This window comes from Electrophorus electricus, chromosome 12, assembly GCF_041902795.1.
Source record: "Electrophorus electricus isolate QZ-2024a chromosome 12, ASM4190279v1, whole genome shotgun sequence".
Taxonomy (NCBI): Eukaryota; Metazoa; Chordata; class Actinopteri; order Gymnotiformes; family Gymnotidae; genus Electrophorus; species Electrophorus electricus.
Window position 1 is genome coordinate 4970667 of NC_137508.1, and position 22101 is coordinate 4992767.

Here is a 22101-nt window from a genome sequence, read left to right on the forward strand (position 1 = left end):
CTGCGATTCTTGATAGAACAATTAGAAGCCATGTATGTATTTTGATTATTTATTCAACATTCATATGAAAGAAATATTGTTCTGGTAATCTTAAATCAATTTTAAATTAGCCATTACCTGTGGAATATCTTGAAAGTGGCACAACTGCGTAAAACACTATGTTCTTTTTTCATAATAAAGGCAACTAAAACCTGCTTTGAATTAACTTAACAATATCATGTCTAGTTCATTGGGTTGCCTGAGGCATAAGAATAATTTTTCATATTAACTCTTACACTGCATGTTTTTGATATACCTCGTACCTCTTAACACAAAATGCTTGTTTCAAGAAATTAGTAATTAGTCATTTTTGAAATTATGAAGATATTAGACAAACGACTTACCAAGATTGTTCAAATGCAAATGAAACAAAAACATATAGGTGGATTCTGACACTTAAAGAACACTTATGGCAAATAAAAAATGTAAAACACCTCAAAATTGCAATGTCTATAGTTTGGGATTATTATTGGTACACTTTTTTTCTCTTCAGATTTACTTTTCAAGAGGTTGGTTGGGTTTTTTTTTGTTTTTTTTTTGGTTTTTGTGTTAAAATTGGATTTAATAAAACAAGCTGGTAGTTGATGAACAGATGCCACCTATTCCAAGATAATAAATACAAAAGTTTGGGTAAAACAGGATTTACAATTTTGAATATTTTTCAATTGTTGATAAAGAAACAAACTGTTTAAACTTGATCACCATTAGAAAACCACCTTCAACATATTTTTTGCCATTTAACTTAATATAACAATGCAAAAACAGAAAAATTATGACAAAAAGCTTTCACTTATTGCATGTTCACTCCATTACACAATATTATACATAACATTAGGAATTGGAAACGTCACACAATGTGTGGCTTGGATAGATCTTGCTTATTTAACCTTTCTCAGGTAGAAACTAAATGTTAATGAGGGCCAAAATGCTCTCAATTATTAAAACTTAGGCAATAACCTGAAATCATGAAATGTACAGAGGCTGAAAACCACTTCAATCCACAGGACATGTAAAACAAAGCTGTCATGAAGTTCTCATGTTTCAATGAGAAAAGAGCAATACATATAAATATTTCTGAACAAATATAAAACAAATCAGGTTTGTGCATCTGATGACAGTCAAACAAATACATATAAAGTAAAACAAACAGCTATTGTACATTAAATGTATTTAAAAGTGTAAAGCAAGAACATTAAGCAACTGTTTACAGTAAATAGTGTTACTGATAGTGCCCTTTGTGTGACTTGAATTAAAGGGATCAGACTTATGAAACTGTTTAGTATCTGTTAAATCTTTTGTAGGAATATACAGTGCCTCCAAGTAGTATTCAACCCCAAGCAGATTTTGCAGGTTTACACATTTGGAATTAACATTGTGAAATTTGGACTGTAGATTGACCTCAACAATGTGAAATGCACTGCAGCAAAAAAGAATGTTATTTTTTTTTTAATTTTGCAGTTTACCAGAGGGTCAATTATTATTCAACCCCTCAAACCACCAGAAGTTTGTTTGGTTCCCTCAAGTATTAAGAACAATGAGCTTCACATGCTTGGATTAATTTTCTGTTTTTCCCCACCTTTTCTGACTATAAAAGCCCTTCCCCAAACAAGTGAACAGCACTCATACATGGTGAACATGGGAAAGGGGAGCTTTCCAAGGCCATCAGAGACAACATTTTGGAGGGTCACAAGGCTGGTAAGGGGTACAAAACCCTTTCCAAGGAGTTGGGCCTACCTGTCTCCATCATTGTGAGCATCATCCGGAAGTAGAAGGCTTATGGAACTATTGTTAACCTTCCACGGCCTGGACAACCTTTCAAAGTTTCCTCACGTGCTGAGGCCAGGCTTGTCTGAATGGTCAAGGCTGACCCAAGGACAACAAGGAGGGAGCTCTGGGAAGATCTCACGGTGGTGGGGACATTGGTTTCAATAAATACCATAAGTAACGTCCTCCACCGCAATGGTCTCCATTCCAGGCAAGCCTGTAAGGTACCTTTACTTTCAAAGCATCATGTCAAGACCTGTCTAAAGTTTGCTCATGATCACTTGGAGGACTCTGAGGCAGACTGATTCAAGGTTCTCTGGTCTGATGAGACCAAGATCGAGGTCTTTGGTGCCAACCACACCAGGGGTGTTTGACCAGAGGATGGCATTGCATACGACCCCAAGAATACCATCTCTACAGTCAAGCATGGTGGTGGTAACATCATGCAGTGGGGCTGCTTCTCAGCCAAGGGGCCCGGCTATCTGGTCCACATCCATGGGAAGATGGATAGCACAGCCTACCTAGAGAATTTGGCCAAAAACCTCCGCTCCTCCATCATGGATCTTAAGATGGGTCGTCATTTCATTTTCCAACAGGACAATGACCACAAGCACATGGCCATGAAAACCAAGGCCTGGTTTAAGAAGGAAAAGATCATGGTGTTGCAGTGGGCTAGTTAGTCTCCTGATCTTAACCCAATTGAAAATTTGTGAAAGGAGCTCAAGATCAAAGTCCACAAGAGATGCCCAAAGAACCTAGACAACTTGAAGATCTGCGTGGAGGAGTGGGCCACGATTACTCCAGAGACCTGTGCGGACCTGATCAGGTCTAATAAAAAAATGTAAAAAAAGATTAATAGCTGTAATTGCAAACAAGGGTTATTCCACAAAATATTAAACCTAGGGGTTGAATAATAATTGACCCTAATTTTTATGTTTAAAATGTATTATAATTTAATTGAGCAACTTGTACTTTTTGTTTGTAATATTTAGGCATCTGTTAATAAATGCTACTCTTGTTCAAAGTTTGAAGGCTCAATTATTTGCAACTTGTTGAATTTGCAAAATCTGTAGGCGGTTGAATACTACTTGGAGGCACTGTAAATGGTTTTAGTAACAAACATTGAGTCATGTGAAATTGCTCAACCAAACAACCTTTACTTAATTTTCTTCAGCTTCCTATTTAGCCCATACTTAATGCTGTAGCAGAAGCACACAGTGATGTCCAACTGAACCATAATACTGATCCACACACCTGGAGATTAGACCTTCAGGGTGTCATTTCTGTGAAAGTATGAAAGTGTGGTTCATAGTGACACTGTAAAAAACCAGATAAATGTAACTAGATATAGGGAAACAAAGATGCATTTTTCCAGGGATAACAGCTTTGGGCTAATTAATATTATTTAATATTTAACATAAGAACGAAGGATCAACTTACAATTTAAAATGAATACACACTATGCACACTACATACTGACATTTTCAAACACAAGAGTTTCCTACACTGATCAACCAAACAAACAAACAGTGATGAAATGAAACAGAATATTTTAAATTCAGGTCTGTCCAATAGGCTCACCAGTATTGCTTACCTGCATCACCCTGCATGCTCGGTTCAGTGAGGCTGTCCATGGCTGATAGGATGGAGGAGAAGAGGTGTTCTGAATGAGCCTCCAATGCACAGGACTGCCTCTCTATCAACATTAGTGTCTCCTGAAGAACTGAATTGCCCATAGGTAAAAAGTTCATTAAAAGCTTATAAAACAAAGTTAAATTTAAAACAGGCTAAAGGCTATGAATCATATTTTGGTGGAATGCTAGCAATGCATTTAACATTTTCTGAGTTATGCACAGGTAATGTAAAACTGCTACAGACTGACACTGTAATAAAATGGTCAGCGAACAGACCAAAACATAACACTAGCCTCCAAGTCATGCAGGGCCTTATTATCCATGAAGATTCCTGTTTCCTGTTTCCGTCAGACAAGACTGGGTATTGGATTACACGCTATTGCAAGTTTAAACTGCGATTTTCTAACCATGTGCACCATACCAAAGGGAAAAACAGGCCACCAACGTCTATTTAATTAATAAACTTAAAAATAAATTATTTGTAAATACTAGATTAGCAAAATAAGACACAAATAGCAAAAGCCATCTTAAATTACATGAATAGAATATTAATGAATGTGGTTATCACGGTGATCATAAAAACCCACAGGGAGAAGCAGAGTTCATACACCACAGCAGCTTCTCTCCAGTCTGAAGCACAGAGGCAGTGAGAGGCCGGTGGGCTTGGACTTCCTTCTGAAAACTCTGGGCAAAAACCAATCATATATCTAGTTATTTGTCTTCCTGTAGCTACCAAAGCTGAATGATTAATCGACTACATTTTGAACATCATAAAATTTTATATATACATTATATACTTTTATTGCACTGTGTACATACATTCAGTCAGTGACCAAAATTTTGACTGGTACTGTATGACAACATGGCAATAATTGTGTAATAGTTCTGTATTCATTAAAATTATACTGTTTAAATAAACACTAGTAGCAGCTGCATGATGTTATCCTTATCTATGTTACAGAGCATAAACATTTACATTTGCAAATGTAATATTGGCCATTAAAAGTACAATAAGATATTCATGACAAATCTTTTACCCCTAGTAATTTTCCAAATAAATCAGACAAGTTAACATCACATCTAGTCTTATATGTTGTTCGCAGTCCAGACCTTATAGTCAGCAAGAGAAGCTTTAACACTCTCAATGTTCACTGAAGGAGGGGAAAGAACCTCCATCTTCTTCACCACCTTGTACAACCACTGAATCAGTTCTTCTAAGTTTGAGCAAAATGCCTATTTAAAAAAGGAAATGGTTTGTTTTCTTACATGTTAATAGCACTCAAATTAAAATCAACATAAAACCTTTTCACTCACTTGAATATGTTGCAAGAGGGATTCCTTGTCATCATCTGCACCCTGTTCAGACCCTGTCTTGCTCTGAAACTCTGATGTGGATCTTCCACTCAGTTGATCCATAATGGCTTCCACATCCCTCAGGTTGCCTCTGTTCACCTGACTACTGATCATTTGCACTCGGGCACCCAGCCCTCTCACCTGCTCTGAGAACTTCTCACTTTGAAGAGGAATTTCAGAGGCTGACCTGTGATCCTCCTCACCATCCTTTTCTTGCACAATGACCATAGGTGTGTATTGGTGTATCTGTGCTACTGATGACGTTATAGAGGCACTCTCCCTGTTCAGAGACTCCCAGCTTGTGTTGAACGGCTGACTTATTTGTGCTGTAATGTCCTTCAGTTCGTGAGACAGCTCTTGAAGTTCCTTTAGCTGCTCTGGCAACCGCAGGAACTCCTCATCCAACTCGCCAAGTGACCCATGATGGGGTAAGATGTAAGTAGACCTGATGAAGGTTGGCGCAGACTTTGAGGTACAAAAGACGCCACATTTTCTGTAGTGAAAATTCTGTTTCCCTTCAAAATCCAAACTTTCCACTGATAAACCCACCTGGTCAAGTGAAGAATATAGACTACTAGATATCCCAGCATCTGAAGACTTAGGAGGAGAGAGTTTCCTCAGATTCAGACCTTGCTGTTCAGATAACCTCTGATCTGCAGTTGGACAACCTCTATCTTGCCTTATTTTCATCATGGACTTGCCCAAACAAGAAAGGCTAGAAGAGCTGAAAAAATGGTCCAACTCAATCCCAGAGTCTTGCAAAAGTGGATCAGTTTGCAAAAGAGGCCTGCATTCAGTTAAATCCAAGGTTTTGGCCATATTAGGCCTAAGAGGGTATGTGTAATCCAGGAGTTCCTCATACTCTTTATCTGGGTCCCAGCTGGGAGACTTGCGGTCTGGGGAGGGTGGTAAGGAACTTGGGATAACACAGGCCCAGTAATTAGCCTGATAGGGGGACATGCATTTCACAGCAAATGAGTAGCCTTTGCTGTCACTCAATAAAGAGTGGGTGTTAAGAAGGGAGTCTTTCTCCTGCTCAAATGCTCCTGTTTTTGTCTTTGGAGAGGAATGTGTTTGGGTACTACAAGAATTTGAGTATGTATGCTGGGTAGAAGTCCACTTGGGGCTTAATGGCACTGTAAGGCTTAGGTCATCTAAAAGGGGGCTGGAGAGGCTCCTTCCTTCATATTTGCAAGATGAAGGTACAGAGCTGAAATTATGTTCCCCGTGAGAAGAGAACAACCTGAGGTCTGATACACTCAAGGCGGCATAACAGTCTTCTCTGGATAATGAAGGGAAAGAGGGTTGGGAAATATTGGTGTTTTCTGCAGTGTACCTGTCTGACTGCTTAAACAGTAATCCTTTACTTTCTTCTTGAAAACTTGCCACACTGCTCATGTGAACCTGCGGACAAACAAAAAAAAACAGTGTTTGGGTAAAGGAAATGACCAAAATTATAACTATTATTTCAAATTAAAATTATATTTCTGTTACTTTAGAATACATAGCCTATACCACCAAACCATCACTTTTAGGACTTTATCATCTTTACACACAATTACACATATGGCAGCAAGAATATGCTTTCCATCATATACAAGCCATCACAATGTTCTTTTACAATCATTGATAACAAAAAGATGCAAATACTTAGATCTACAGATCATAATTAGCATATCTAAAAAAGTCATTCAAGAGCATAAAATAATTCAGTCTATGGGCATTGGTAACTTACACTTTCTGAGTATTCTTGATTGAGAGGATTCTTCAAGATTGAATTCTTGCGCTCAGCATTGATCATTGGCTTTCTGGCAGTATAGGTTCTGCCTGTCATATACCTAGAGGTGGGTGCCATGGTAACAGTCTTCTTGATAACACTTCTTTCACTGTCTGAGTCTTTGGCATCCTGGCCATGTGGTGGATTTAATCCATCACCATGTGTGAGAGGTCTTGTGTAGCCAGAGGGAACCAACTCTGGGGTCTTTCTTTTCCACCTCCCATAGCCCTTGTGCTCCATCAGAGAGAAGGTCTGATAAGGTTCTGTCAACTTCCAGAGCCATTGCAACACACTGAATCCCTGGTGAACCTCATCTGTTGTCAGTAATAGTTGAATTGTGAAAATAAGATTTTGTAGAGCAAATTTAATATGAATACAAACCTCAAAAAAACCCTTCATACTTCACTGATTGCAAAGTACTTTGTTTTAATTGTGCTACATGAATAAAATTTATTTACTTCAAAAATGTATCATTACACAAAAAACTTCAAAAGTTAGACAGTCACAGAGTACCTGTGTGTTACATGTGAATCATTATAACAAAGAGAAGTTGAGTAAAATGTAATGATGTGGTTGCTCATGATACGGATCAGTTAAGAGCACAAGTTCAGGCTTGCCTGATATTCAAGTATAGTATTGTTCTTTGTCCTCGGCCACATTAAGCAAAGAAGCAAACTACCCAGCGGCAGAAGGCATTATAAAAAAAGTTACATAAAAATGATTAAAAAAAAACTGGTTGCAGTGCATTTTCATGAACTGTATTTAACCTGTTGAGCACACAAAATACTAGACTGCCTCTAATTCCCCTTTTGATTGGTTCATTTCAAGTGGTTCTGGCGGTTTCCCTGGGAAACAAAAGAGGATGGCGTGTATGCAGTGCTGGTCACGTGGCAGGTGTCAGTCAAAGCCTGCCTGAGAACAAAGGACATTGTGTGCGTCTGTTCTAAAACTTGATTACATTTTTTAAACCCAAAATAACATGACAAAGATCTAATAAAATATAAAGGAAAACTGGTGGTACTGTATGTCTACAATCTAATATAATATGCTTGCACTGAAAAAAAAAAATCATATGTTAAGGTGCTGATATATAGTGTGTATTGTAAAAATGTTTTGTTATTGTCATTATTTTTGTCAGTACGTTCTACTTTTGCAGTGGCTTATTAATCTATATGTAAGTCAAAACAAGTTACTGCTGTTTACATCCTGACTGACAAAGGATTACGTTTCTATTGTAATCTGTAAATGTGGATCTAGTAATTGCACCATCTTAATTTGAGTTGTAATAACATTAGTTCAAAGGAGTCAGCTGGTTATTAGAGTAGTTTCTGTAGTGCACCCAGACCTATTATGTGTTACAGAGAGTAACATATTTGTCTGGACAACCACCATGTCAACTAGGCTTTATTGGAAAATAACATAAATGACCAGAGCAGCATGCAAAGATCCTCAATTATGCAATCCTATAGATTCAGGATTCTACTGATGTAGCAAAAATCATTACTTTGAACTTCAGAAAGCTAACGTTAATGCCTTTGGCTTCCCTCTAAAGCTACTACCTGATACTATAAAAACTGATAGTGTGTAGGTTATGGACTACATCTGTGCAAATAGTAAAGATTTTTTTTTGCCATTGTAAAAGATAAGCCATCTTAGATGAGACATTTTCTAAAAAGGATTCTAACAAAAACAACACATTTCGACCTGAAACAACAACAAAGAGAAACGGTAGTGCATGGAGTTATCTGACCCTAAAGAACGTGAAATATGAACATCCAGCTCCCACCACTCGTCCAGGGAACACTATTTATAAACTGGCAACAAAGAATAGGCCTAATTATAAATACATTCTAAATAGCTCACTCTTCTACAAATTGAAAAACGGCATAAACTGTAAATGATAACAGGCTACATTACCAAACAAAGTAACGTCCTGTTGAACGACGGCGCATGACCGTGTCAAATATTGGTAAAATCTGTCAAAGGGCCCCAGCCGGGAGACGGCTTTTCCTTCCAGCTTCACTTTCACTACTATTAAAGAGTATATGCAGTGTCTGCCACGATTATTCCACGATTATTATGTTCTCGGTTAGCTAATGTAACACAATGTTAACATACCTTTTTTCCAAATGTGAAGGAAAAGATTTCTAAAGGGCTCTGTTTAAACGGAATTTACGTGTATAAGCCGTTTATCAAAACGTAGTTCAGCAATCCAGTCGGCTACCGAAAGAGTTCGTGCAAAGGGAGGCGCGAACAACGGAAGAGACTGTTGTGACCAGCCAATACGAAAAATGAGAATTCACAGATCGGGCTTGGTGGGAAAATGAGCTCCGCGGTTCTTCAGGTTGTACATACTTGTTGACTTGTTCGTAACCTATTGCATGTTTATGTTTTTGTTGGAACTGCTTTTAAATTCTATAATGAAACCAATGTGCTCGGCGTGTATAGCCACTGTGTACATGCGCCGCCCACTGGGCAAAGTAGAATGTCGTCTTGGCGTTTCCAGTTGCAACTCCGACTGGAAAATATACATCATATAAATGCTATGTAGAGAGAATATGCTTAGTCTCCAATAGTTAATAGATAATGTAACTGCCTGGCCCGTTTGTTATCACTCATAGCAGAACGGGAGAAATTTGGACCTGGGCCTCAAGGGCTGTGGTTAAAGTATGTTGAATGGCAAATGAACTACGAGTGCTTACAAGTTTTAAACAGATATGCTTCGTTTACTCGTAAAAGCGGTAATCAGTGCAGTGTCATCAGGAAGAGACTGCTCCTACTACATTGCTCTTAATTTAATAAGTAACAGTTCACAAGTATAGGCAGTAGTTATAAAGTGTTACAATAACAGTTTTAGAAAATAACAAAGTTTAAGTTAGTTCGTTAAGAGTCAAAAACACTACTGATTTGACAGGTCATTTAACAAATGTTCAACAAATTGTGTGCAGAAAATGACAAATTAAAATAAATTACATAGTTATTCATAGCTTTCTTAGCAGTTATTTTCAATACATTCCAAATATATATACCTAGTGGTGTTTTGCACCCAGTGACAAACATGAACTTGTGGGTCTGGAATGAAAATAAAACAAACTAAATTATTTTGAGGATCCACTATTGTTTAGTACTGGTCTATCAGCCATCTATTCAGTTTTCAGTCTGTAGCACAGGCTTCAAAATGAGCAAAAATAGCTTACAGAGTTACTATCACAATTCTAGTGCTGGATGTCACTACAGTATTTTGTTAGAGCTGGGGTTTTTTTTGGTTTTTTTTTTGTGACACCCATGTGAATATGAGAATCAGAATGCAAATGCACATGGCGTATGTCCAATCAGTCTTTTCTTACCCATGCTAGTTTTCATGACACTTTTTCCATTATGCATTTTTTTCAAGTATTTACATTTTTCAAGTATTTGGAGTTTGATTTGAAAATCAGGTGTACCTTATACTAGTACACAAACCCTGGCCTAGCTGAAGCAAAAGGTGACATGCATTAGTTGTTTTAATAGTCACCTTGCAATGCAGTCCTCATCACATCTGGGTGTCAGAGCTGGACTAGGCCAAACCCTGACAAGACATGCCATTAGGGACACAAATATTTACAGCAAATATTCTCTTATCCATCTTCAAAATGGTTAATGTTTTACATGGCAAGTTAAAATATAGCAAATAAATAGAGCAAGAGGTCAGTCTGTAAATGATTCTCTTTCCTTACTTAAAATGAGGAATATTCCTTTTTAGACTTAACATGATATGTAACATGCAAATTGGGAACATTTTCTCCAAATAGAGATCAATAAAAATGAATGTGGCACAAAAAAGGACAATGTCAATGTAAAACACACTAATCATTTCACTATGTTGTCCACACTATGTGCTAATGTGACATAAATATACTCTCAGATGTATACTCACTGAATGGAAATATGGCATTTATTCCCAGGTTTTAGATAGGAGAAAACAGGCAGCATCCATCTTAAAAATACTCTGAGTTGATATGGTTGAAAATTAGTGGTTTAAAAAACAAAGAAAAAATGACAAAGACAGGAAGAAAGAAAGAAAGTAAGTAAGAAAGAAAGTTGGCACAAAACTTCACAGCACGGACTCCATACCATCCTTCTCATCCACTGTATTGCGTGAGGAGTTATCTCCCGGGTTTTGCCGTGTAATGAGTGGAGAGGTCTCCTCCCGAGCCTGTAGGTTGGCCACAGCCTCCACCTCCACCTTCACCTCCTGTAGCTGCGGTTCCTCCTGCTGCCCTCCGTGCTGTCTCAGCTTCTTCATCTCCTGCTCGTTTATGTGGTGTAAGATGCCAGCACCCAGTGCATCCCCCTCCACATTCACCACAGTTGTGGTACGGTCCCTGAAATATTACACACACACACACACACACACACACACACACACACACACACCATACAGATATACAATTCTTCAGTACTAAAAAGTCAAAAGCAAGTATTTGATTGATATAGTGGACATATAGTGGATAACTGAATGTTTTTCATTGAATAAATGATCCGTTGGATGTAGGTTGGCATGAACAGTGACCTAGGTATCAGTGAAAAGAAAGAATGTCCATCCAATTTTTTTATCTTACACAATCCAGTCCACAGCTAGCATTAAGGACAGATCATTGGTGGGTAGGCCAATGGCTTCCAGAATGATGGCAATGGTAATGATTCCTCCAGCTGGTATACCCGCTGCTCCAACACTGGATGCTGTAGCTGTCACCCTGAAAGAAATACAAACATGTCTTTCCCTCTTTTCCCTCTCTTCTCTCATGTCTTTCAATTTATACACACATAAGCTCAATTAGCAACAACAAGAGAGCCTAGAGAAGCTAGGAAGTGTGAGAGCTGTTTGTACTAATAAATGTTGATCTTGCTTAAAGGCTCTGCCTTGCTTTGACACAGCAAGTGCATGGATCAACTCCAGGGACAGGTGTGCTGCCAGTAATATTTTCTCTCATTGTCTGATAAAATGACTGCTAACTCTCAGAGGGGCTGCTCCTTTGGTAAGGTACTCACAAGATGGTGAATATCTGGCCTGCGTTGAGCTCGACATTGTTCAGTTGGGCAATAAACACAGCAGCAATGCACTGGAAGATGGCGGCACCATCCATGTTGACGGTGGCTCCGATGGGCAGGATGAAGCGGCTGATCCTCTTGTCCACACCATTGTTCTCCTCTACACACTTCATCATAGATGGCAATGTTGCTGAGCTAAGAGAGCAGAGGAAAAGCCAAAATGAAAAGAGGACCAGAGAGAAAAACACTAAAAACATTCATAAATAAACAACATTATGACAATCTTATTTTACAAACATCACAAAATCATTATTTTATAACTGTAATAACATCTTTACTGAGTAAAAACACATTTTTGCCACATAAAACAAACAAAGAAACAAATATATAAATAAATATAAATAAGTAAAAGATTTTGAAAAGATCTGAAGTTATTGAGGCCAGGAATGGTTTCTAAAAAGGTTGGTGGCTCAGCCTTGCAGTGTAAAGTTTTTAAGTGTCAGTAGTGATAAAACAGACTAATATAATAAACTTGACATTGAAAAATAAATCATTAAGTGCAGGCATCGTAACGTTTGGGAATTAAGCCCCGAAGGCCCACTCCTAATGATGTCCCTGGGAGTGGGTATCCTACAAAAATAGGGCACCAGAGTGAATTCTTCAAAGTGACAAAGGGTGATAGCTAAAGATCTGCAAGCATCTCTTGTATTGTGTTCATTTATGTTCTTGAGTCTACCATAAAAACTGAATACAAATTTACCACGGATGAAACTACCACTTTCCTATATACAAGTTATTGCTACAGCCCACTCGAATGTTCCTTAGCATTGCTGAGAAAATGTTCTGTGAAGAAAAGTAGAACTTGCTGATAGAACTGTATACTGTGTTATGTTTGGAGAAAACAAAACAATGCATACCAACACCAAACCTCAAGTGTGAGTTGGGGGAGTACAGTGGTGTGGGGCTGTCTTGGACAACTTGCAATCAATAAATTCTGCCATACAATGTAAAGCTGCCTGTCTGTGATTTAAAGATGCTAAATCATACAAAATAATTTTAAAGTGAAAGAGTAACAGTAAATCTACAACAGAGTGACTCCAACAGAAGAAATTATATTATAATGACCAAGTGGTAGTCCTGATCAGTCTGACTGAATTACTGATGTGAGCTGAAGCAAGGACTTCAAGTCATCTTAAAATTATACATGAAAAGAACCAGGTTTGTAGAACTAAAGGCAAATATTCTCACTAATCGTTGCACAGCACTGATCACTACAGAAAGCATTTTAGGTTGTGGCCAATAAAGTACAGTCTACTAATTAATAAACTTAAGGGGTTTTTTTTTTCATCATGATCTTGTTTGTTTAAACTATTAATTCATTAATTAAAGATGCTAAAACACTGTTTGTGGTAAAGATCCTTCTCTTGCATCCTTAAAGCCTTATTTTGCAGCTGTAGCACATGCCATAGAACTTTCACACTGCATAATCTGCAAACAAATAGCATGTACAATATGAGTTACCTGGAACAGGTAGCAAAGGCCGTGGTGAAGGGTGTGATGAGGCCAGACAGGAAACTGAATGGGTTTTTACGGGTTAACCCAAAGTAGATAAGAGGTAAAACAATGCCACCATGGATAATATGGCCCAGGATTGAGGCAAAGATGTATTTTCCTAAACTGGTGACCAGCAGAACCACATCCTCCATCTCCACAATCTTACTGCCGACCAGGAACATGATGCCAACAGGCACATACCTGAGAAACAAATGAAGCATGGTGAACTACATGTAACTGAAGAGCATGCATGATGCATAGCATATAAAAGCGCTGTGGCCAAAGGCAATGTCTTATTTCAAAAACTATAAATGAACAACTACAAAAGATTGTTTAAAAATTATGAACTAAGGTCACTATAGAAGACCTACAAGCCTTTTATTTATTTATTTATTTATATTTATTTATTTATTTATTATTTATTTATTTATTTTACAAAGACATACATAGGAAATGGGGACAAAGTGTCTATCGTCATGAGCATTGCTTCTTCTCAAGATGAACTTAAAATAGCTATGGTGGGTAGGCCTTCCTGCTGTTCTCCAATGAATATGGGATAAGAGTATGGCCCATGTGTCCATGCATACCATTAAGTGCTTTACTGATTACCACTAAAATTAATAAGAAAAAGTGCATTCACACACATCTTGACTATTATCCTCCCTTGGTATTAAATGAAATTACATGACCTGATACGACCTAACCAGCTTTTTGGTCACTGTCAAGTTTTTAATGTTAGGCATAGGTGTAGATTGGGGTGGGGTGGGGATTTGATGTCTACCTGACACAGAAAATAAAAGTTATAGATGCTGGTTCAGTAACACTGTTTGGATAAGATAGGACCATTTTTGTTTACCATAGGTCTGTTACTAGAAGAGAAAAGCACAATCTGGATAACTGATGCTGCTGCAGGCAGTGTGCATGTTTGGAGGTGACACAGGCGCTGATGTTAAAATGAACATTCCGTGGGCACGCTACACAAATGAAACTGCTAAATTAAAACTAATTTTATTAAAACCAACATTTTCATTCACTATTTTTGTGGCATTCTAGTGAACATCGTGATGTAAGAGGCTAGCCAGCAGTAGCCTTGACTGTTTCATAATAAGCCAGACTTTACTGAACTTCAGTTAGTCTATGTGACTATTTCTCAGGACATGGTTACTTTTGAAAGACATTTTGTAGGCTTAACACACTTTTTAAGTCTTAAGTAAAAACAGAAATTAAATATTTTCCAGTGTTCATAATATTATTGATTCCTACTTTACTGTCTTCACCCTTTTCCACTTCATAAGCCATACATCTCTGCAATTGTCTGCAACTGCTACTGTTTACATCCCCTGTTATCAAGTAAGTCATTAATAAGAGGGATGGACTCACCACATGATCCAGGACACCAGCACCATGGTGGCTTCATTGAAGGCATTAAAGAAACGTATGAGCTCTTCCCCTTCTTTACCCAGCTTCCTTAAGGCCACTCCAAATATCATGGCAAACATAACTAAGCCAAGAATGTTCATCCCTTCTGAGTCTGTTCCCACTGGCACCTGCAACCAACCCAGATATACATTATTGTGCTATCTTAGACATCAGCCTAACGCATACTGCTATCTTAGATTCATGATCATGAATTAATCCATTTTCTAAACATTAGAAAAAAAGATTGAAAGCAACAATTCTTCAAATGCATATAGCTCTAAAAGCCTGGATTTAGCACTGTGTGCTTCAGCGTGAATAGTCCAGTAAGCAAATGGCATTTCTCTTTCCTATCAAATTCCTTTCACAGAATTCACTACCATGTTGTCTGCCAGTTTCTGTGATCTGATTGTGTAAGGGTCAGTGGTCTTGCAAAGGCCAAAGCTGATGAGCCTCGGCTGTCATACAGTGTCTTCCACAGGCATGGTGATGAAGAGTTGAGGTAACAGAGCTGGCATCTGCCCAAATCCTGGTCTTGTTCTAGGCTCTTGTTTTAGTGATATGTAAAAGCACTGTATGAACAGTTATGGGGCATCATGGAGCTCAAACAATCAGACATAAGACATTTCAGAATGCCATTTAATTTAGTCTTTCAAGATCTTACATTTCTATTTAAAATGGTGAATAAACAAAAGAAATTCTATTTCAGAAGCAGAACATTAATTTCTCTGGTGAGATCTAAATGTTCCAATGGAGTTGCCCCAGTGTTGGGATTGTAGCACCCGGGCACAAAAGTACTCTGGGAAAGATTTGACTTGTCCAGCTGTTCAAGAGCTAAGGAGTGGCAAGAACGGCTGTGTCAACTCTGCCCCATGCAAACAAACAGTATGTGCACTGGCAGCTGCCAGCATAGCAGTGCTCAGCAATTCATGTCTGTCCTGTGTCAAGAGAGCCAAATGGACTTTGATGCTCATAGAAGTGAAATTTTAAATACTACCCAAAACCAAAGAATCTGGTCATTTATTAGCTGAAAAGTAAAGGCTTATCTGGGTATTCATCTTTTCACTTGTCTGAATAACAGTAGCAATTTGTCAAATACACGAACATTCTATGTAGTGCCATATGCCCTTTGCCATCATTGTTTGTATGTGCTTTTCACAAACTGACACCATGTATTTCACAGCATTTTCATAGAAAGACATTACCAAGGCCCTTAGTCTTTAAGGCTTTCACAACTGTCCATCAGTTTGGAGTTCACTGACAAAAATTTGTTTTTCCTTTAGTCAAAGCAATGAGAATGTTGCCTGTATTGCAAAATTTCTGAAAAAAAGAGATACCGTGACATTGGCTGTGACTCTGCATTTGTCTAAATAACTAACCTTTTCGTAGTCAAGGGTTCCATTTGTGCCATTTGCCACTCTGATAATCTTGTAATCAGTGGCATACTGTGACAAAAAGAAGAAAGGGGGAATTTGAAACAATAAGAATGACAGTTCATAGAGTTCACCATGTAAACATTACATTTCATCTGAATTCATAGTATCTCTCTGTGCTGATGAGTTTAGACATCTTCATGAATTGGCTGAGTATTCCAGGAAGTCCACAAACCATTTAAAGCTCAGCTAAAAAGAACTTGGCAACTGGTTCACATTCAGACAATGACAGCAGTCTCCTTTATTATTCTACTATTCATAGTCCCCTCTCCCTCTGAAACTTGAATTCTGTGGTCTGCAGGCACCAGCTTAGCAGAGTCTCTTAATGTCTAATGAATAATAAACTTTTTTTGTCATCCTTGGTAATGGCAGTTACTCTTCAAATCCCTTTTAAAGGTTAATAATGATTGACTCACAAGACATCATGTATACAGATGCTGTTAAGTTTCAGTTTGAAAATCAGATGTTTGTAGTAAATCTTGCTTCATCACATCTCACTTTATTAAATTCTTCACTAGAAGCAAACTGTTGGCTTGGGTTTGAAATTCACTCCCCTTTTCCACATAGCACTTTAGTGTCTTTCTGCCTGTGGTTAATATCTGTTTAATCAGACCTAGGTCTCATAGCAAATCTGAATCAAGAAAAATGCTAAAAGTCTCAGAAACCAATTTTTAAATGAATTCTATAACATATTTTTGTTTTTTGAAAGAAAACAAAATGACTCTCTTCATCTGCTACGGTTAAAGCACAATACAGCTTTTTATGGCTTGATTATTGATTGTCCCGCTCAGGCCTTAAGTCAGTGAGCCTGCAAAGCTGCACGAACTCTGTGCCCAATGACATTATGTCCCACTCCAAACCCCCCTGACCCTTTCTTTTCTCTTCCCTGTGCTGCACAAGGCTGGGCAGTCGCCCATACACTGCCATCTAGTAATGCAGGCCTGGTTGCCAGGCGTCAGGGAATGGAATAATCCTGATAGGCCTGCTATGGCAACGACTGGGCTACTTTTAATAGAGCAAGAGCATGAGAGGTATTTATTGGGTATAGAGAAAAATGCCCATTCCACTTTAGGACTCTGTTCATTAGAGAGGAGAGTTAATTCAGAGGCACTGAGTTTTAAAAGTGGCCATAAATATTAAGGTTGTGCTGGTGCTGCTGGTGTGAGGGCTTTGTATACCAAAGGGGTTTTTGGGGGGAGGGGGGTTAGCATATACCTAAGCAGAAGGAAAGTACTTACTGAGCGAAAAGTAGCAGCCACCAGATTAGATGGGAACAGGTTTCTGTGAAGAAAAACACAAAAAGTAATGTGATACATGTACAATTAAATTCACAAGCACAGATGGATGGCACTAATGTGTAATTCTTACCAGTCAGCAGGACAGGGTATAAAAGAGATCTGATAGGTCTCTAAATCTTGCTTAATAAAATTTTATTTGCCTTTTATTTGCCTGCTTTTTTAAAAATTTTTTTAAGAAAAACAAACTAACAAACATATCTGCTTGAGATATACACTTCTACTACTTAGGTCTCAAATGGCAGAAATAATCACTTTATCATAATTTTTCTATTGACTCTCTTCTATTGACTCTGAACCTTCATCAGAGAAAACAATCTCTGGTCATTTTTTTCTGCGTCACAGCAGCACATGATGCATTCATCAATCACTCGTCTATTTTGGTTAACCTGAGCCACACAAGTTTCATCATCATATAATGCATTTTAAGGAGCAGATTAACCCAATCACCCAAACTGATGGAGGCATTACTCTACAGTAGATTAATCACATAAAATATGCTGTGAAACTTTTGAAATGTTAATTGAAGTGACATCTGAATGAAATGAATGTGACAGGCATCTGAAAAATCACGTTTGAGCTTTCCTAAATCAAGTATTTTGTGTTGTATATGACACAGGTGATACATCCCACTTTTAAAGCAAATAAACCTTTGCTTTAATCCACACATTTGTTCAACCATCTGTTTTCACTTCTCTCAACCCCTGAAAATCATTGCACAATGTGTGTGTGTGGGGGGGGGGGGGGTTCAAAGTCATACATGAAAGCAAAGTATCACATGGAAGGTTTCATCATTTGAACACTCACTCATATTAATGTGCCATTTTTTATTGACTTTATCATCATTTTTTTACTGACTCTGGACCTTCGTCAGAGAAAACAATCTGTGGTCATTGCACAAAAGAGATTAAAACTCAGACTTACTTAAAAATATTATTCATGACAAGATACAAATATTTTTCTGCGTCACAGCGGCACCTGATGCATTCTTGTGCCTAACCTATAAATATCAATGGCAGATTTGTACAGACTGGCTCGAGTAGAGGGTTGCTCATTCTGTCTTTTTCGAATAACTGAATCCTAGGTTATTCCACACAACAGGATATTGCAGAATTCTCGTAGTCGTGAAGACATTATTATTATATTAGCTCAAATCTGTACCTTGCCAAGTCTAAAAATGAATCCGCCGTCTCCTTGTTGGTGGTGACGCTTTCAAGCCCCAAGTTGTTGGTGTTCAGCGCTCCAGCACCGACGCCGGGCTTGATGATGAAGGCAAGGGCTACCCCGATTGTCGAAGCTATAAGAGTGGTCACTAAAAAGTACGAGACGGCGATTCCTCCAAGTTTCCCCAAGGAGCGGGTATCCAGGCTGGCAGCACCAGAGACCAAACTACAAACCACGAGAGGAACGATTATCATCTTCAGCATCCTCAACAGCATCTCTCCGGGGAACGCGAAATAAGTAACTTGCGCTCGGGTCAGATTCAAATTGCGGACCATCATTCCGAGCCCGACGCCCACCAGTACCCCAGACACCGTCAAAATCACTAAACGATTTCTATTTAAAAAGACCCTAAATTTATCTTTAAAGCTCATTTTTTTCGATTTAATAGAAACCGCTGGAACCGAGATCCCAGTAACAGTATGACCGTTAATTTCGCTTTTCTTGTCCTCCATGCTTAAAAATCCTTGTGTCTGGTTACGAAATATCAAAGAGCGGTATTTGTCTTTAAGAAATCGATATTTGTTTGTTTGTTTTTGTTGTTGTTTTTTGTTTAAATACAAGTAAAATCGATCCGTCCTTTCACAGCATGAGCACGCGACGTGAGTTTGAGAACGCTGGAAAATCCACTCTCCCTACCGGCGTACGATGTCCGCGTGCCAATGGCGAGAGCGGTCCTATAAAAAACCACCGCAGAGCATGCGCACTCTCATTCTAACGGGCTAGTACAATAAGGAATGATGCAACAAGGGGAAGTATTGCCAAGTATTGCCATTTCATTTTATTTTATTTTATTAATTGTTGGCTCAAAATGGCACATGTATATTTTTGTCTTGGCAAGCATAAATAGACAACATTCTCTTACATTCAAACTGATTATCATATTAATAGGCGCATATTCGGCCTTATTTGTGTTTTTGAAAATTGACAAATGTTTTTTTTTTTTCTTAATATTTACTGTGATATCTTGAATTCACACACAATGTGTATAGAGTATGTCAAATGTTTGCATAGGTTATATCTGTTAAATGTTGTCTTTTCATTTGCTTAGAGATCCTGTGGATGTGAAACAGCTGTTTTGTTCCAAAAATAACAACTTACATCTGCCAAACTAGAAGCACAGGGAGCTGTCTCCATTTTCCCAACACTACAAAAATTCACTGCACCTCACCATGGGGTGCTTTTTAGGGACAGCATTGGACTCCCGGGATCATCGTCGGCTAAGACTGAGTTTCTTTATTTCCTTACAGGGAGTGGTTTATTGATCTTTACTGTTATAATACACTGCCTGGCCAAAAAAAAAAGGTCACCACCTGGTTTTAACTAAGCATATAGGTAAGCACCTCCCATTGGATAATTACTGCATGGGTGATTATGTTTCAGCTGGCAACAAGTTATTTAACCCTAACTGATGCAGTGAGTAGCTTCTCATTTGTTAAACAACCATGTCGAAAGACATGTCCTGTGGTCATGGAAAAGATGTTAATCTGTTTCAGAAGGGTCAAATTATTGGCATGCATCAAGCAAAGAAAACATCTAAGGAGATTGCTGAATCTACTAAAATAAGTTTAAGAACTGTCCGACGCATTATTAAAAAGTGGAAGGACATCTTTCATCTTCGAGGAAATAAAGTGGCCAGAAAAACATCTTGCATGATTGTGATCAGCGATCACTTAAATGTGTGGTGAAATCAAATAGTAGAGAAACAACAGTAGAACTCAGGGATATGTTTAATAGTGAAAGTAAGAGCATTTCCACATGCATAATGCAAAGGGAACTCAAGGGATTGGGACTAAACAGCTGTGTAGCCTTAAGAAAACCACTTGTCAGTGAGGCTAACTGGCAAAAATGGCTTCAATTTGCTAGGGAGCATAAAGATTGGACTCTGGGGTAATGGAAGAAGGTCATGTGGTCTGATGAGTCCAGATTTACCCTGTTCCAGAGTGATCAGGGTAAGAAAAGAGGCAGCTGAAGTGATGCACACATCATGCCTAGTGCCTACCATACAAGCCTGTGGGGGCAGTGCTATGATCTGGGGTTACTGCAGTTGGTCAGGTCTAGGTTCAGCAACATTATGTGCCCAAAGAATGAGGTCAGATGACAACCTGATTATACTGAACAGCCAGGTTATTCCATCAATAGAATTTTTTTCTTCCCTGATGGCACGGGCATATTCCAAGATGACAATGCTAGGATTCTTCGGGCTCAAATTGTGAAAGAGTGGTTCAGGGAGCATGAGACATCATTTTCACACATGGATTGGCCACCACAGAGTCCAGACATGAACCCCAGTGAGAATCATTGGGATGTGCTGGACAAGACTTTGTGCAGTGGTCCAAATCTCTCATCATCAATACAAGATCTTGGGGAAAAATTAATGCAACTCTGGACAGAAATAACTGTTGTGACATTGCAGAAGCTTGTGGAAATGATGCCACACCAAATGCATGGCCAGGCAGTGTATAAAATCTCTTATATTATTATACACAGACATATACACACACCTACACACACAACACAGACATATACACACTAGGTAAGATAAAACCACTGTCTATGACAGCTGGGTTTCCCCTTATCATACAAGAATGTCTTCCAAGATATGGTCCTCAGAAAAATACTCAGAAAAAGCATTCTAAACCATATCAGCATCAAAGCCCTTCTCAGTAGTGGCCTTAGACCAACTCTCCATAAATAAATAAATAAATAAATGGATAGATAGATAGATAGATAGATAGATAGATAGATAGATAGATAGATAGATAGATAGATAGATAGATAGATAGATAGATAGATAGATAGATAGATAGATAGATAGATAGATAGATAAATAAATAAATAAATCTTCCTTTAATAGGAATTTAAAATATGGAAAAATGGTTGTGTGTGCTTGGATGAGAGAGAGAGAGAGAGAGAGAGAGAGAGAGAGAGAGAGAGAGAGAGAGAGAGAGAGAGCAATGAGCGTGAGGACATGTGCATATTGATGTGAGCAGAGTACCTCAACGATGTAATAACACTCTTTCTACATGGCGTGATACATTCTTGCTGCCTGACATAACAGCAGAGCAAGAGCTTGCTTTCATCATGTTTCATTTACTCATGTTTCATTACTCCATTTACTCATTTACAACACACGGAAATGCGTGTTGTCTGGAATGTTCTGGTGGCAATATGCTGCAAAGCCTATATGTCTGCATGATGTATCACCAAATGGGTTGGGGTCAGTTTATCCTTTTAAATTAGTGGCATACAAATCAAGAACACTAGGTGGCGGCAAATTACACACTATAAGGGGACTGTCATGCTTCGTGTCAATTTAAGCAAAATGGTGTGTATCTTTCCAGTCTGATAAAATGAAATGAATTCTAATTCCTAAAAGTTTGAAACTCTGCCCTTTAACGTAATACTTATATAATATGGGGAGTACAGTCAAATGCCTATGAAAGAGCATATGAATAGTCTGTTCAGATAGATAGATAGATAGATAGATAGATAGATAGATAGATAGATAGATAGATAGATAGATAGATAGATAGATAGATAGATAGATAGTATTCCAAGGATTCTGCTCCAAGTTCAATAAA

General features: G+C 38.2%; 2 protein-coding genes and 1 long non-coding RNA gene across 4 annotated transcripts; all 3 read right to left on the reverse strand.

Annotated features, from left to right (window-relative positions):
- Positions 1-35: 35 nt before the first annotated feature.
- On the reverse strand, positions 36-6850 carry cep68 (centrosomal protein 68). The gene is given in 7 exon segments (XM_027017573.3): positions 36-3086; positions 3398-3526; positions 4025-4121; positions 4548-4670; positions 4752-6194; positions 6526-6823; positions 6825-6850. Coding segments are annotated over 7 exon segments (2130 nt in total). The 3' UTR covers positions 36-3072.
- A 422-nt stretch (positions 6851-7272) lies between these two features.
- On the reverse strand, positions 7273-8676 carry LOC113582037 (uncharacterized). The gene is made up of 2 exons (XR_014126389.1): positions 8485-8676; positions 7273-7479 (listed from the first exon to the last, which is right to left on the reverse strand). It is a non-coding gene; the product is annotated as an uncharacterized LOC113582037 (long non-coding RNA).
- Positions 8677-9272: 596 nt separating this feature from the next.
- Positions 9273-19222, reverse strand: slc1a4 (solute carrier family 1 member 4). Of its 2 annotated transcripts, none has more exons than XM_027017656.3 (8): positions 18458-19222; positions 17240-17282; positions 15948-16013; positions 14533-14699; positions 13120-13353; positions 11599-11793; positions 11169-11303; positions 9273-10931 (listed from the first exon to the last, which is right to left on the reverse strand). In XM_027017656.3, the coding sequence occupies exons 1-8, from the start codon at positions 18970-18972 to the stop codon at positions 10661-10663; spliced, it is 1626 nt and encodes a 541-aa protein (XP_026873457.2). In that variant the 5' UTR covers positions 18973-19222; the 3' UTR covers positions 9273-10660. The 2 variants fall into 2 exon arrangements, with proteins under 2 accessions (XP_026873457.2, XP_081580524.1); XM_081724398.1 differs by lacking the exon at positions 18458-19222 and adding an exon at positions 18221-18388.
- Positions 19223-22101: the final 2879 nt, after the last annotated feature.

What these genes read in the sequence shown, in the direction of transcription:
- slc1a4 (XM_027017656.3), bottom strand. Translation starts at nt 18,972, where the DNA reads ATGGAGGACAAGAAAAGCGAAATTAACGGTCATACTGTTACTGGGATC. An exon ending in TCATTTTTAGACTTGGCAAG is followed by an intron (nt 17,283 to 18,457) that starts GTACAGATTTGA and finishes TTTTCTTCACAG; the next exon opens with AAACCTGTTCCCATCTAATC. An exon ending in GGCCAGATATTCACCATCTT is followed by an intron (nt 11,304 to 11,598) that starts GTGAGTACCTTA and finishes TATTTCTTTCAG; the next exon opens with GGTGACAGCTACAGCATCCA.